The sequence below is a fragment of the Pleurodeles waltl genome, chromosome 4_1 (genome assembly GCF_031143425.1).
Source record: "Pleurodeles waltl isolate 20211129_DDA chromosome 4_1, aPleWal1.hap1.20221129, whole genome shotgun sequence".
Classification (NCBI taxonomy): domain Eukaryota; kingdom Metazoa; phylum Chordata; class Amphibia; order Caudata; family Salamandridae; genus Pleurodeles; species Pleurodeles waltl.
The window spans coordinates 573,404,012-573,420,600 of record NC_090442.1 but is presented as its reverse complement, the minus strand read 5'-3'; the positions used below and the strand labels follow the sequence as shown (position 1 = coordinate 573,420,600).

General features: G+C 43.4%; 1 protein-coding gene across 2 annotated transcripts in view; it reads right to left on the bottom strand.

Annotated features, from left to right (window-relative positions):
- Positions 1–16,589, bottom strand: part of DOCK4 (dedicator of cytokinesis 4) — a 1,300,588-nt gene that overhangs the window by 109,959 nt on the left and 1,174,040 nt on the right. For both annotated transcript variants that reach the window (XM_069228963.1, XM_069228964.1), the window contains 2 exons: positions 12,640–12,806; positions 11,231–11,317 (listed from right to left, as the gene is read on the bottom strand). In XM_069228963.1, the coding sequence (XP_069085064.1) occupies positions 11,231–11,317; positions 12,640–12,806 (254 nt within the window). The remainder of the gene's footprint in view (positions 1–11,230; positions 11,318–12,639; positions 12,807–16,589) is intronic.

Sequence of the window (16,589 nt, the reverse complement as noted above, 5' to 3'; positions counted from 1 at the left end):
TAAGTGACAGATGGCTTTACACAGAAGGAACCAGGAGAGGTGTGACTGACATAGGAAGAGAATAGCAACATAAGGGCAAGGTAACATCAAAGGTGGCTTGTATTCTGAGGCATAAGGGTCTTTTTTAGGAGCTCTAATGTGCAGCAAGAGGGAAGTACTAAAATGTTCTTATACAGTTAGAAGGCTGAATAATACAACATTTTTACCAGTGCTGTTACATGTCCTTGTTACTAAGAAAGGCATTTTCTGATGCAAACACCTTGTACCATTGCATTATGAAAGCAGCGTTGTGGAGGTGGTAATTAATGTGTGTCAAGAATATTTAGATGAGAGGCTTTTTTTTTTTTTTAAAGATGCATGAGAGGGTGTTTAAAAAAAAAAAAAAGTATACGCACATCTGCAACTTTTGTTGTGCAGCGAGTTACTGACATACTTTCATTACTGAACGGCAATTATCTTCATACACCATGTGCAAGTGACAGGGGAAGAGTAGTTGTAATTCATACACCAACTATAGTCAGGCACGGGGTTACTGCGCATGGTCCTGAATAACTGGCAGCTTCTTGCCAGGGATATGGTCCTGAATAACTGGCAGCTTCTTGCCAGGGAGCATCCTACAACTAACAGAAAGCGGGAGGTCAAAGGCGGAGGGGAGACTCTGCCTTAACTTCCTCAGTAGAATATGAGGAGAAAAGGACAAACATGTTTTCAGAAGCGATGAACAACGAATGTTCAAAATAAAAGAACATGAACTAGAGCTCCATAACAACACAATTAACAACTTCCCAATGTGGTAACACACCACCGCTACAGCTTCACCACACTGTATGACACCAATCAGTCTAAACCGAGGCGCACACCAATCCTTACATTAACACTTTCATTCTTCAGTTTATGTAACTCAGCCAGGAACTTCTGCAGTCATTTGCCAACGTTTCACACAAGGGAACAGATAATGAAGAGGGTCTTTAAAGATAATGTCGACTCAGACTTGGTTCAACAAACATAGATTAGGCAAGTCTGTGTGAGCAATGATGCAAGTGTGTGACTTGTTTATTAAGCTCTTTAATGATATGCCAGGATATGCAATGCGTTATCTGCAGCAAATTATCCTCATGACGCACTTTATTCTTTGCAGATATGTAATTAGAAATCACTGATAACAGCACCTTTAGCCATTTAAAAAACATTGATGTGCGATAATATTAGTCAATTACAAGTTGCATACATCTAACACAATCAAGTGCACTCGGGTCTTGAGTTGCTTAATTACTGCAGTTAATTGATTTATCACTGAAGCATTATGACTACATGATGCGTTTGTTTTCTACTTAAACATGGAAGATGACTCTACAACTAGGAGGTGGAAAACAATCAGCAGTCTCCCTTGTTGCTGTTACAGGTCACTTTCCATCTTGCATGACATATTCACAGTTCACAAACTGATAGAAACCAATCCAATTTCCCTGCTTTTCTTGAACCCTATTATTTTAAAGCAGTCAATAAACAGAGTACAACCAAAGCTACCTGTAAAAAGAGAATAGACACTTCCGTGAAAGTAAAAGAATAAACCCAAAACACAAAGCATTTTGCGCTTGTAAGTGTAATTTACGTATGCAAATGGCCTTGTGTTAAACCTTTCTAATTAAGCAGCCTAATAGAGCATGCTAGCAAGATTCATTACACCCGCCCACTCCTTCCAAACACAACAAATACGTGAGAGGCAACCTTGTTTATCCACCCTTAGCACCATAAAATCAAGACTAATTTATGTCTCAACTAGGATACTGTCAGACCTGGCATCTTTTGGCGTGTTTTCCCTTTCTGCCTTCTGACCTCCTGTTTTTCTAGTTTATTGTCTCTGCACACTTTACCACTTCTGATCAGTGCTTAAGTGCAAGTGCTCCCTATTTAAGTTGTATTGGTGATTGGTTTATCCATGATTGGCATATTTGATTTTCTAATACGTCCATAGTAAAGTGCACTATGTGTGCCCAGGGCCTATATAGCAAATGCTACTAGTGGGCCTGCAGCACTGACTGTGCCACCCCCATGAGCAACCCTGTAAATATGTCTCAGACCTGTCACTGCAGTGTCTCTGTGTGCAGTCTCGCAATGCCAATTCGACCTGGCAAGTGTACCCACTTGCCAGGCCCAAACCTTCCTTTTTATTACATGTAAGGCACCCCTAAGGTAAGCCCTAGGTAGCCCCCATGGGCAGGGTGCAGTGTATGCTAAAGGTAGGACACGTACTGATATGTTTTACATGTCCTGACAGTGAAGTACTGCCAAATTCTGTTTTCACTGTTGCAAGGACTATCTCCCTCATAGGTTAACATGAGGACTGCCTTCAAATATCTTTTAAGTGCAGTTTCCTATTGGGAGCAGATGGAGATGTGTAGTTTGGGGTCTTTGAACTCAGAATTTAAAAATACACCTTTTGATAAAGTTGTTTTTTAGATTTTCAGTTTGAAAATGCCACTTTCAGAAAGTGGGCATTTTCTTGCTTAAACCATTCTGTGCCTCTGCCTGCTTGTGTATACCACGTCTGGGTCAGACTGACAGTTGGCCTGCTGTGAATTCCCTCTAGACAGTGACACAAAAGGAGCTTGCATATCCTGATGAGTGTCCTGGGCTAGAGTGGGGAGGGAGGAGCTGACACTTACACCTGAAAGGGGTGTGCCTGTCCTCACACAATGCAGTCTCCAACCCCCTGGTGTGTGTCTGGGGCCAGGCCTGGGCAAGTGGTATAAGTAGTGGACCCAAAAAACCCAGACTTTTAGAACACTTCTGGATCAAGAGGAACCTCTGCCAAGGAGAAGAGCTGGAGGAGGAGGAGTACCCCTTTGCTGACAGTGCTTTGTTGGGTTAACTTGCAGTTGCTGCTTCTGCCTTAAAGAGGACAAAGACCAGGCTTTGCTGTGTATCCTGCTTGCAAAATTTCTCCAAGGGCTTGAAGTAGAGCTTGCCTCCTGTTGGAAGTCACAGAGATATCAAAGCATTCAGCTTCAACTGCATACAGCACTTGGAACTGTGTGTTTTATGCTCCAATAGAAGACACCATCAACGAAGCCGCTGCATGCACCGTGACCTGACGACACCACATGGAGCCATGCCCCACATCGTGCAGCAACCCTGGTCTCACTGATGCTGCCACCTGACGCCATCACCGAGCCGCTGTTTGCACCGTGACCTATGGGCCCCGCACTCTGCATCGCCATGCTCACACAGCAACCTTGGCATCCCCACCAACATCACTCCACACCTAAACCAATGCTGCTGCCTGCACAGTGGCCTGAGGACACCGCCCGTGAGTTACACGAAGCACCGTTCCGCACCACAGCCCCGGTCCATCGATGCTAGCACCATCGACTCCAGCATCGTCAACAGACGCCCATGTCTGCACAGCGTCCAGTGGGTCCGGCACAGAGCCTGTCCCATGCCTACCAACAGCGATTCAGCAACAACGCCACTGCATGCACTGTGACCTGGAGACACCGCACTTCACACCACCCCACTTCACACAGCAGCCCTGGTATCACCAACACCGCAGGATGCTGTCACCAAGCCGATGCCTGCACTTTGACCTGTGGGCACCGAGCGTTGCATCGTCCCACTTTGCACCGCACCCCTGAAGCCATCCACGCCAGCGCTCCTATCTTCATCATCAACCCAGAGTTCGAACTGAAACGCGCGTGACTTCAAGGGCCCGACGACCCCAGCACCGATCTCCGGAACCGCTGCCTGCGACGCCAGCAACGCCACACTCCGGATCTCATTGCGATGATCACAATGCCCTGCATTTCCAAGATACTGTTTGCGGGCATTCCCGACACCGGAGCCGCACAGAACTGTTGGATTTGCTGTTCACGATGCCATGATGGCCCCAGACGGAGCTATCGACTTCAAGGAACTGTATTTTTAAGTTAATTCTCACTAAATTCATATCTTTATTATAGTATGTTGAATTTTCTTGTTTTAGTCTTATTTTACACAGATACATATTGGCTATTTTTCTAAAACAGGTGTGGTGTCCTTTTGTAGTGTTTTCACTGTAATATTGCATGTTATGTGCAAATGCTTTACACATTGCTTCTGAGATAAGCCGGACTGCTCATGCCAAGCTACCAGGGGGGTGAGCAGTGGTAATCTGAGCTAGGTATCTACCTTATCTTGACTAGAGTGAGGGCACTACTTTGACAGGGTACAAACCGACTGCCAACTAGAGATTCCATTTCTAACAGATACCTTGCAATGAATCTCACACAAAAATTAACATCAATAGTCAGAAAAAAAACGAAATCTAAAGACATTTAGCTTTGGGTTTCAAAATGCTGCAAAACCAAGGTTTTACTTTCATCAAACTCAACGGAACTTGATAAAAATGCAACAAGTCTAAAAATAAAAACTTCTCAATTATTAGTACTCAAAACAAATACTTACAAAAAGTGATACTTGTAGGTAGCTGGCCTGATGTGTGGTGAGCACCTAATGGTGTTATCACCTTTTACCAGGTATCCCCTATTAGTGAAGTGTAGGCAGATCCTAGGAAGCCAGGGCTCTCTAGAGGTAGCTGTGGATGAGCTGCCAAGATTTATCTAGGAAACATGCAAAGCTTATGCAATACTACTACAGCCACACAGCACTTACACACATGAAAGAACCACAAAGTGTTATAAAAATAAAGGTACTTTATTATGGTAACACAAATTCTAAAGTACCCCAAATGGAGATAAGTAAACACACTATTATATAAACATTAGCAGTCACTAAACTGCATAGAAAGCAATAGGCAATGGAAAAAGCAATAGCAAATAGTGAGGGCTATAGGGAGGGTCAAACCAATTACTAAAAAAATGTAATGTGAAAGGCAGTCCCCCACCCAAGGAAGTCGAAGCAATAGAGGGAAGCTGGAGGAACTAGGAACCCCAAGAGGTGAGTACCAGGGTGAAGCCCAGCGACCAGGAGAGCAGAGGTTAGTTTCTGGTTTTCCCCAAAACCTACAGCAGGACTTTGGAAAAGGATTGTACAACACCACAACAAGACTGGAAGAACCCAAAGGTGGATCCTGATAGAAGAGGACCTGCAAAGGAAGGGAACCAAGTCCAATTCATGATGGAGTGTCTGGCTGAGGCAGGAACCACTACCCACGTTCTGTGGATTCAGGATCAAGTTGAGGGTAGACAAAGAAAGTCAGTAGTGCAGCACAGGAGCAGACGTGGGGTTCGAGAAGTGATGCAAATGATGTCTCACATCTTCGGTCGTGATGTAGTCGGTCACTGGTGCTGGAAAAACCACCAACAAGCCTTGGCAAATGCAAGAGTTGGAGAAGAAGGTGTTGCAAGGCTGAAGAGGACCAGCAACGTCCAGGGGACTTGACCCAAGGAGGGGAGTCCAGGGTGACCCTCAGCAGCTGGGAGAGTCACAAGGAGAGGAGGCAGCCTCCACAGGCGACCCATGGGCAGCAGTCACAGGAGTCACAGTGACGCCCACTGCACACCTGTAGAAGTGTCCCACGTCACTAGAGCAGCAGGCAGGCGACTATGCATTACAGGAAGAGTTGCTGGGAGCTGGGGCTACATGGAGCCTGAGGATCCCTTGGAGGAGGAACAAACAAGCATTGGTAGCTGCAAGAGTTACGGTGCACAGGGGTATTGCCCTGCAAGGAGAGGCAAGGGCTTACCATCTCACAATTTGGAAAGATGGTAGAGAGGACAAAGGGGACCACCCCAGACCACCACCTGTGATGCAGGATCCACGCAGCTCCAGGGGAGAGAAGATCCATGCAGCCTGACGTTGTTGCAGTTCTGCTGGAATCTTACACATCCAAACTGAGGACCCACCCAAGAGGGAGACCCTAAATAGCCCAGGGAGGGGGATTGGTCACCTAGCAGGATGACCAACTATCAGGAGGAGGCTGTGATGTCACCTACCTGACATGGCCACTCAAATACTCCCAGAGGCCTCTGCCCACCTTGGATTCAAGATGGCAGAATCAAGGGGCCATCTGGAGGAGCTCAGGGCACCACCCGTGGATTGTGACGGACAGGGGAGTGATCACTTTCGTTTCCACTGCCCAGTTTCACAGCAGTTCAGGGACAGGGTGTCCCTGGATTGGTACTAACCAGTTTATGCAAGGAGGGCACCAAATGTGCCCTCCAAAGCATACTGGTGGCTTGGGGAGGCTACCCCCTCCCAAGCCATGTAACACCTATTTCCAAGGGAGAGAGTGTTGCCTCCCTCTCCCACAGGAAATTCTTTGTTCTGTCTTCCTCTGCCTGAGCAGGTCAAGCAGCAGGAGGGCAGAAACAATCTGAGGGGTGGCAGCAGCGCAGGGTGCCCGGAAAACCCCAGAAGACTAGTTGGAGCAATGCTAGGAGTCCTCTAAGGAGCCCCCAGAGTGCATGGAATCATACAACCAATACTGGCAATAGTATTGGGGTATGATTCCGACATGTTTGATACCAAACACGCCCAGGCTCGGAGTTACTAATATGTAGCTGGACACATGTAGTGACCTGTGTCCAGTAGAGTGGTAAAATAGCTTTCCCACACTTACGAAGTCCAGTGTAATGGAGCTGGAGTTCGTAGGGGGACCTCTGCTCATGCAGGGGCGGCCTCACACCCAGATACCTGCACCCTGCGTTCTGGGCCAGGAGGACCTACCACAGGGGTGACTTACAGTGACCTGGTGCAGTGACCTGTAGTGAATGGGTGCATGCACCTTTTCACGCCAACTACAATGGCAGGCCTGCAGACACATTTTGCACGGGCTCCCATGGATGGCACAATATAGTCCATAGGGAACCCCTGGTGCCCCAGTGCCCTAGGTACCATATACTAGGGACTTACATCAGGATGCAAGTATGCCAATTGTTGGGTGTGCAAAGTCCTAAGCAAAAAAATTTAGAGGGAGAGAGCACAGTAACTGGGGTCCTGGTTAGCAGGATCCCAGTGAACACAGTCAAAATACACTGACAGCAGGCAGAAAGTGGGGGTAACCATGCCAAAAAGCGGGTACTTTCCTACAATACTCACAAAGTGTTTGTTAACAAAATACACTGAAGAAAGGGTAGTATAGGAGGGTTATGGTATAGGATGTAGGTGTTATTGGTGGAGTTCTGAGGTATAGGGATTAAGGAGTCAGGTCTTAAGGGCCAGGAGTTAGGGTTTAAGGTTAAGGGGTTATCTGTATAAGGTTAAAGGTATAAGATTATGGATTTGGCATATAGAAGTTAAGGGTACTATGTAAGGGTTTGGGGTTTAGCATTAGGAATTAAGGGTTTGAGGTACAGGGGTTGGGACATAAGGGTTACCGGGGTTGATTTAAACGGTTAAGGGCTTGATGTTTAGGGTATATGGTAACGGAGTAGGTGTTTAAAGTAAAAGGTGAAGTATATAGGTCTATAACTTTGGTATAATGTTAAGGGTATAGGGGTTAAGTGTATGGTGTACAGAGAACATTTAGAGTTAAGGGATTTGGCTACATGGTTAAGGGTGTTGAGTACAGAGTTAAAGGTTTTAGATATATGGGTTATAGGACAAGGCATTTAATGGGTAAGGTTAACCCCTATCATTACATGTGCTTCGTGTCGCTTTTCTATTTAAGGTGTGTTGATAAGTATTACAGTTATTTTAAGCTATCTGTATGAGAAAAATATGACTTAATTTCAATGGAACATACTACACTTTCGAAGGGAAGCAACTAGAACTGAAAAAAAACAAAACAATGCTGTTGCTTAGTACAAAAATGACTTAACAAGGTACAACCATTTATACATCAAATAAGGATTGAAAGGCAATGGCAGACTGCTGGCACTAAATGGAGTGGCAGGGATAATAACCACATGTCTGCATTAGGTGTGTTAACCCACCAAGGTGTCTTATGGCCAAGATGTGGATTTATGCTGTTTTATAAGCCCATCAGCATTAGCCTCACAATCTGGCATCCTCTTCTTGTGCATCTCCATCTACCTTCATGTGGCTACTTCCATTGCTTTTTCATCTAGGGATTTCACTCTGTGCTCAAGGCATCCGAAATTGAGAATGGCTGTCAGCAGTTTGGCAATACCTGAGCTTCAATCTAATGGAAACCGAGAAGTCAACTTAAGTCACTGCTGTCCCTAATCAGACATATTGGATGTGTCAGGCTTATCAAAAAGTGGACTGCAAGAGGAAAAATCCGAAAGTGAAGCAATCCTGATGAAAAAGATAGCCAATACCAGCTGTACTGTCAAGCGTCCCAGAATAGAGGGGCTGCCCCTAAGGCACGGATACAAACTTCTGTCCCTCAAGGATCTGGTGTGGGAGCGCCGAGAACGGTGCCTCTTTCTCATTGGTTAAGTGCTGCTATGGCATGGGAGCTACATCCCGATAGATATTCTCATGGTGGTCAACTAGACAGGAAGACTGTGCAAAGCCTGGGCACCCTTGTCCTTTTAGGGACAGTAGATTGTCCCAAGCTTGTGGGAGGGATGCCTTTCTCCTTTTCTTTCGTGATCAAGCTTCTCACTCACTAATACGTGCCTTCTCAACTCCTTCCTATACCAAGAGGGAGTAGAGCTATGCTTAATTTCAGGGCAGGAAACAGAGTCAGGATACTGACATGCTTGAACAGCTTGGACTGCAGCAGAGGGCGCCAACAAGAGGAACCTGACTAAGTTCCAGTTACTTGTTTCCACTACCTTGGCCCAGTAAGGGAGGCGTGCTCAAGGTCGAAATGCTCTGTGGAAGCAGCACCAAAACCATAAAGACAGAATGACTGAATCCCACAGTGAAATGACAGCTCAGGGCCTGCACAAGTAGAAAGGATGGTAACAGAACACAACCTGATAGAGGGACAGAGTTTAAGCAGCAATTGAGAGTTTGCTCCCTAGAAAGCCATCAGCTCTTAGACATGCAATGTTCCTTCCTTGTTTTCTGAGAAGCAGATCAAGCTGAAATTGGTTATCAGACAAAGTTTGAAAAACGGTCACGCAAACTGGCACTTTTATGGTCTTCAGGCACATTTGAGTACTTGTATTATCACCACACGGGAAAGTGAAGACAGCATGGGATGCTCTGCTGCCTCACTGAAAAGAAAGGCAGGCAGACCCGCCCTTATTCCCGAGATCCTGAACCTATCTTCTACCTCATGATACCTCTTCTTAATGATAAAACTCGCAGTCTACTTTGGACATGGCGACCATTACTCAGCATGCATACAAGACTATTCCAGGTGGACAGTGCACCAGTGGGAGCACACACCTCATAGGAGATGAAGAAAGCATGAATAGAACATTGTGGTTTAAGATACCCAGGCATAAGTAATAGGAAAACAGAACGGGAAAAAAAGCAAGTAGTGCAAGAGAAACAATGGGGCTTGGTCCCCACAGAGGAAGTCACCAAACATAGGATAAACAAGTATGATCAAATCGTTGTGGATGAAAAGAGGCGATGATGCATATCCTTGTAAGGGCAGCGTGTGTGCCCATTTATGACACATTCCCATTTTCATTGTATCAGGGACACAAATGTGTATTAAACATCTATAGGTACAGATTTGATTCCTGCACCTAGACTAGTGGGGCTTAACCTTTTGACACCTGTGTACACCCAATTGATCACTATTGGAATCTGGCGGGCTAAGAACCTTCTAAGACTTGAACCTCAAAACAATGCATAAAAATATAGAAGCAAGTACACATTCAACAAATACACAAAATATAAAATAATTTGTTGAATTTATAAAAAAAAATCAAAAATCTTAATTTTACCGTAAAGGTTACAGTTTTTCAAAATGTGGTTTTATTTCTAAAACATGAAGTGATATTCTAGACCGCAGCATATCACTGTCTTTGTTGCTCCTAATGCGTTCTCTCTTTTTAAAGCTCATCTTAAAACTTCATTTTTTCTTTTTATGTATGTGTTTTATTAACTATAGCAAATTGACAGTCATTTCACTGAAGAGGTGGCGCTTCAGGAATTGTGGCACTTAATGGTTTATTGGCATCAAGGTAAAAAAAAGGGCAAAGTGTTTCGGGCGTATGCCTTCTTTGCAGCCCGATTTGCCTGCACTACAGGCACTATTTTTATGCATCAAAAAATGATAAGAAAAATAAAGAAAGACTAATGCTGAGATCTACCAGACAAAAACAACATTTTTATAATACAGCATTTCATAGTCCAGTGGCAGAATGTCCTGTTCATGTGCAGAAAATACTTCACCTTATTAAGTTTCCTGATAATTAAATTGACATATCAAATTACATATTACGAAATTCAAAATGATATTCAATACATCATGCCCAACTGGGCGTATATAATATTTTTTTCATGCCCACGCTCAAAATCAATAAGTTCAAACAATAATAAAATTACCGTACCTTTTAATAGGCAACTTTTTAAATCTGCTAATATAATTTAATTTTCTAAACAACTGCAGACTCCCTGGTTCATGGTCCAAGGACCACAAGTTAACCACCCTTGATCCAGGCAATTGTTTAGATACAGATTAAGGGTAGCAAAGATCCGGGTGTCAGAAACAATAAGGATAGCACGAATGTTTTGTGTGACATGAACAATTTTAGCAACCTCTAAAAAGGTCTAGGGTTTGTAAAGCTAACAGTTTTGCCAAATATGTCAATGACTGGGCAATGTGCTTGAAAATGTACAGCAGGATGGATGAACATAAATGTGTTTTTCATCAAAAATGGTTTGCTCGTCTACTGTCCCAACATGGCCAACAAACTGCTGTCAACACTTGTAGTCGTAAATAACACACCAAACAGTACTGATGCATTCTGTGAATTGGAAAAACCAGAGCTGTCATTAAAAACTGAAACAAAAGAGAGGAGTCCATTTGCACTTTTGCCTTTTTTGCAGCACTAAATATCCCTTACAGATCTAAAAAAAAAAAAAATGTGGTCTGCCAACATTCCATTTAAATGGAAACTACTGAAGTCTGCTTTGCGTAGGCTCACAGTAACCTCATCCAGCACTGGGGGACGGGGCACTATTTATGTAACACATGGGCGCCTATGTGACGTCATCATTATCTGAACTTTCCAAAGGAAATAAGATCCGACATTATTGACATCATTATGAGAAAATACTCTCGGTACACACGGCATATGTCGCACAATTATTCAGTCTGCTACAGCACATCAGGCCCGAGAAATTGAAATTTATATTAGCAAACCAATTGTTCTGCTGAGGCTAAAGGTGAGCCGGTATAAAAGCGTATACCTACCACTTCACGTTTTTCCACCTCAAACCACCGAGAGATCCCAGGCAAGCTCTGCACCAGTGTAAGTGCAGTTCTCTCCACCCACAAGCTCTTAAAAACAAAATATTTGTACATGTTAATATCAGAGAAAAACAAACCAGCAACGAAGAGATGATTATCCATTTTAAAACATGGCACACATTTTACACAGTGAATACAATAACTAGTAGAAAATTGATTTTTGCAGCTCTACACAAACAAACCATACAGCTCAAATGCTAAGGGAACATTTATAATTCGGGAAGGTGAATTGCTCATTATGTGGATAGTAATATGGTAGAGTAAAGAAGGCATTTAGAGGGCAACGTAACAATTAGGGACACATTCTTATATCAGTAAGGAATAATTTAGGCGCAGAGAACTAATTTTAAAGCAAAACATCCAAACTAGAGAATAAAGTTCAGACTGTGGGGAATGGCCCACATTCTTAAGTCCGGCAGATGGAATAGAGATGTTCCAACCTTAACTGTTGCAACATTAGTATGGCTTTTCTAAAAAGGTGATACTTGTACAAACCACATGCTAGTCCTAATCTTAAAGCACTGCCTTTCAGAGTCTGGGATTATCTGCCGCCAAAATTCATCCCCTCCAAGTGCTGCAATTACAATCGGACTAAAAATAGTAACAAGACTAAGAGCGCATTCTTTCCTCTGTACCCTCAGTGCACAGACATGATGAATATTGGTCTACTTAGAGAAAAGATCCCGGCAACATCACACGTAGCCGTATTTTTCTCTGATTTAATATCACTGAACCGTGGTTTCACAGTGTTTTTGACCAAAGATTTGACTGGAAGATTCTCAGCGTGAAGATGCTTAACAAAGGTGAAGAGCACCTTGGAAGGAGTAAAACAGGTTTGGATCGGGGGTTCTCACTCTCTAGAAGAGAGAGAAGGGATACCATTGTTACAGACATGCAGCAAACATCGATAGCACTGATGAGGGCTCATGAGCAATATCACAAAGTATTATTACATTTTAATATCACCTCTGGCACCACGGAGCTTCCTTAGAAAAGGACACCAGTGAGGTGTATGGGTAAGAAATATGCATATGGTGCATTCTAGGTACTTCTGGAAGCTGCTCTTTATGTCAAAACTGCAGACAGGGCTACATTGCAGGAGAAATGCATGATCACCATGTAGGTAATACCCCCGGTATACCAGAGCATTGCACTAGCCATAATTAAGCTTTTTATATTTTAGGTTTGCATGTTACACACAAATGATAAATATAACGTACTCACAGTATTTATTTCTACTGTTAAATAACAATAAACTAAACTCTGGTAAGAGGTTTTCTTCTGTTGAGCTACAGAAGCACTAGGTAATTCCTTCTGTCTGAAACATCAATATAACAGGTATAAAAGACTACCTTGAATTCGTTCTCCTTGTCCTTGGTTCCTTTGTGGAAGGGTCTGTCATATCTGAATCTCCAGATGTGATTCACTTTGTAAAAACTTTTGATGTTGTCAGGAATACCCTCTCGCTGAAGCACTTCTTGGCTGTCGGGTATTGGTGTTACTGCATACATTTGCAAATCTGGGCAAAAAAAAGTTAAGGTGCCATGCGGAATCCAAAAAATGTTGACCTAGAAATCGGCTGGCTGTAGGCTCAGCTATGTGGAATTGGTGCCAGTATTCTGAAAGCGTATAATTCCAGTGCCTAATGCTCTGCATCCTAAGCTTGATAAATCTGCTACAAGAGTGTAGTTTTATCATGGATGAAACTACCATTTAACATTCTAATCACATACGTGCTCTGTCATGGCCATATCACTACTCACATCCTCACAGATCAAATGAAGAAACAAGCCACTGGCAATACCTGCAAATTACCAGCCATGGAGTTTCATTTCGGTCTCCTTGCACCCGTGACTGCCCTCGGCCACACTGCTCCATGTCAAGCTGCAGTTACAGTGGCAGGGAAAGAATGAAATGAGAGCACTAGATGTTCTGCAGGCCACCAAAAGCCATCAACATTTCTTTAACATAGGAAATGACTTACAGGCCAGTTACTAGAACGCTGTTAGTTATTCTGCCCTTCCAAAGAATATACCATTGGGGGGCTAGATCGTGACTCCAGGACACATCAAGCAGGGGCTTACAAACTCCCAAATGTGCAATGGCGCTGATGATGTTACTGGAAGAGACCACAATCAGTGGTCTACAAGTGCTACATATCCATCTTAAATCCGTTCTCTGACGGATTCAATTCATGTCAGTAACTGTCAAAAATAAAAGGAAAACCCTTAAACTGGTGAAGAGTGCGAACAGGATTTACTGCTGTTTCCAACACTCCATATGACCGATGACTCGCCCAATCCGCAGTTTTCCCCATTTTGGAGAAAAAAAAAATCAAGTAACACATTATTGTTCCCTTTATGCTGACTAGTGTTGTACAAATATTTTTTATTTTCATACGGTCCCAATTATCATTTTATTTTGAAGAATGCAACCCTTACTAGTTTAACTTCACCTTTGCCAATGCAATATTATCTGCGCATTGAAAGCGAAATTTCACCGCACTGAGAACGTTAACGCTAAATGAACTCAGCCGAGATGAAAAAATAATACATTCTTTGTGCTAAAATTGTTTCATGCATGTGAGGAAAATAATAAAACTTCACAAATAAAGCTTGTAACATCAAACTTCCCAACAACATTAAAACAACATTAGGGTAAGCACAGTCTCAGTGTTCTAGACCTTCCTTTTGGTATTCATGTAACTACCTTCCTGTTCAACAAGTTCATTGGCAATGCATCAGTTGGTGGCGCGTCTCTAAGGTGACTATACCTAGAAATATCCTTGTTTGGTGCACAATCCTAAGCTGCTGAGAACTAAAGATATTGCCTTCTGGTATAAATAATGTGTCACAAGGTCAGCGATGCTCACCTACTTCTCTTAGTTCCCTGGTACAACCAATGAACAGAGGTTGAGGTTCATGTTGGAAGCGACGGTTTCCTCAGCCCACTGGGAGCTGCGCAGGCAAAAATAAAATGGCAATGAAAAAATGTAATTGCCATTTTATTTTTAACAGAGCAGCATGCACCAGCCCAGAGCCCTGCTGGGCATGTCCTCTGCTGCCAATGGGCAGCAGAGGACTGGAGCAGTGGCTTGACTGGACGCTCCAAAGTGCATATGTCACTTTGACCAGCTGTTTTGCGCCAGTCAAAATGACATGTGCACTTTGAAGCTCTCCACTCAGCTGTCTTAAGACAGCTGGATGAAGACCAAGCACAGGCCTACAGGGCCTAAAGGAGCATCGAGCCACACCGCTCCAGCCAATTCAGGCACTTCTCTCATGCAGGCTAACAACATGAGAGCAGCGTCCATATTGGTTAGGGCAGCTCTTCTGGCATTGGAGAAGGATGAAAGCACTGAGGGGGGTGCACAGCCTGTGGGTAAGTGTCGTTTTTTTAATTTTAAATGAGTAATGCATGTGTGTAGAATGCATGTACGTATAGTGGTTGTGTTTATTTTGTAGTTAGTGTTATGGTTTTATTTCAGCTTTTGGAGGGAGGGGTGGTTTACTTTGAGGGTTTGGAGGGAGTTTTTTTTTTGGGGGGGGGGGGGGGAGTTGTGGGGCACTTGAATCGCCCCACCACTTTCAAAGGGTACAACCCACCCCTGTATGGTGGCAATGGAAACAAGCCTTGAAGAATGAGTCATCAGAAGGATCACTTGCTTGTTACTCTATGCCCTGCTTGTCGTCAGCTTTCCTCACCGAAGGGAGAAATGAAGTTAACTAAAAACAGCGACCGTGCCTCAAAAATACTCCTTTAAACATTCAGATGAAGAAGAGAGCATCACTTTAATGAGAAGCACACAAACATGAGTGCATGTAAAGGGCATAGGAAGATGCCCATGAAGTTGAAATGCAAATGCAATCAATAATTACACAGCTACCAAAGTTAAATCACATCTAATACAGTGTTCATGAATGCCACCTTGAAGCAACAAACACGCAGTTTGTTGCCTTCTACAATACGTGAGGCTATTCACTTTGCAAAAGCAGCTTTAGCTGCATAGTTACCTGTATTTAATTCAGCAAACCAAAACAAAAATGACCAGTATGTAGCACTTAAACTTTACGGTGTAGACTCATTAAGGAATAAGTTAAATATCCACTGGAGATTTAATTAGCAAAGAAAGTCCTACGTCAAAGAAGATGAAAGTCTAGGAAAAATACTAGAATGCTTACCATCCTTTCTAAATGGACGAGTGTCATTGTCTCAACATGCATAGTCATTATTGGTTATTCCGGGTGACATGGCTGGCAAGAAGACTGTTATTCAAAGAAACATGATAAACAAGTCTTGGTTCCAAGAACTGTGGTCACGTCGAGGAAGAGGTTCTAAGAGGAAAATGTGAAGCAAGCCAGGAACACCAGCTGGATAACTTTTAGAGAGAAAAACTATGTGGTCTGTTATTGCAATCTCTAGTGTTACTGAATAGGTCCTGTACATATCGAGTTTATTTCAGGAGACATCCAAGTGTCTAGTGAATTATATTACAAATTTAACTGAGCATTAAGGATAACTAATTCTAACGTCCTAAAACCAGTGGAACAATCAGTTGCTTGCGCTAGTAGTGCAAGTAACTTACCTTCAGAAATGCCTTTTCTGGTAAAGACTCTAGCTAACTGCAGACTCTTTACTTCAGAATATTTCCCAGGCACGAGGCTGTATTTAGAAGATTGTTAGCAGTACCTCTGTGGGCCAGCAGATGGAACTGACTGCTGTGTCGACATTGTTCGCGCCAGATGTAATATGTGTACTGTCTATATAGGTGCAACACTGGCATGTTGACATCAGATTCTTGACACATTCCACACCCACCGATGTGGAGCCACGTGAGAATGTTACCAATATGCTGTTTCTACAAAGACCTTCTTTCGGAGAAAGTGCAGTTCACACAGTGGGGAGAAAGGGAGAGTTAGTAAGGAATCTGTGGTATCACAAAAGGGGTTACCGAAGGTAAGTAACTTGCTCTTCTGGAAGAGACTTCTATCCACAGATTCATTACCTAACAAAAGATATCACAGCAATAACCACTATGGTGGAGAGTCTGCGAAATGACAAACTAAGAAGTCCTCAGGACTGAGCACGCAAAGTGCCTCTCACGATGGACCAGACTATCCAGACAGCATCAGAGACATTTTAAAGCATGGGCAAAGTGGTCTCTGGCCCAGGGCCCCAGCCTTCCAGGGGACTCAATGATAGAGTCAGCTCTGTTCTGCAGAGAGTCTTGCCTTGATGACCTTGAATGGTTCTTAAAGAAATTGTTTTAAACACCATTTTCCTTTAATTTATTTTTAATGGG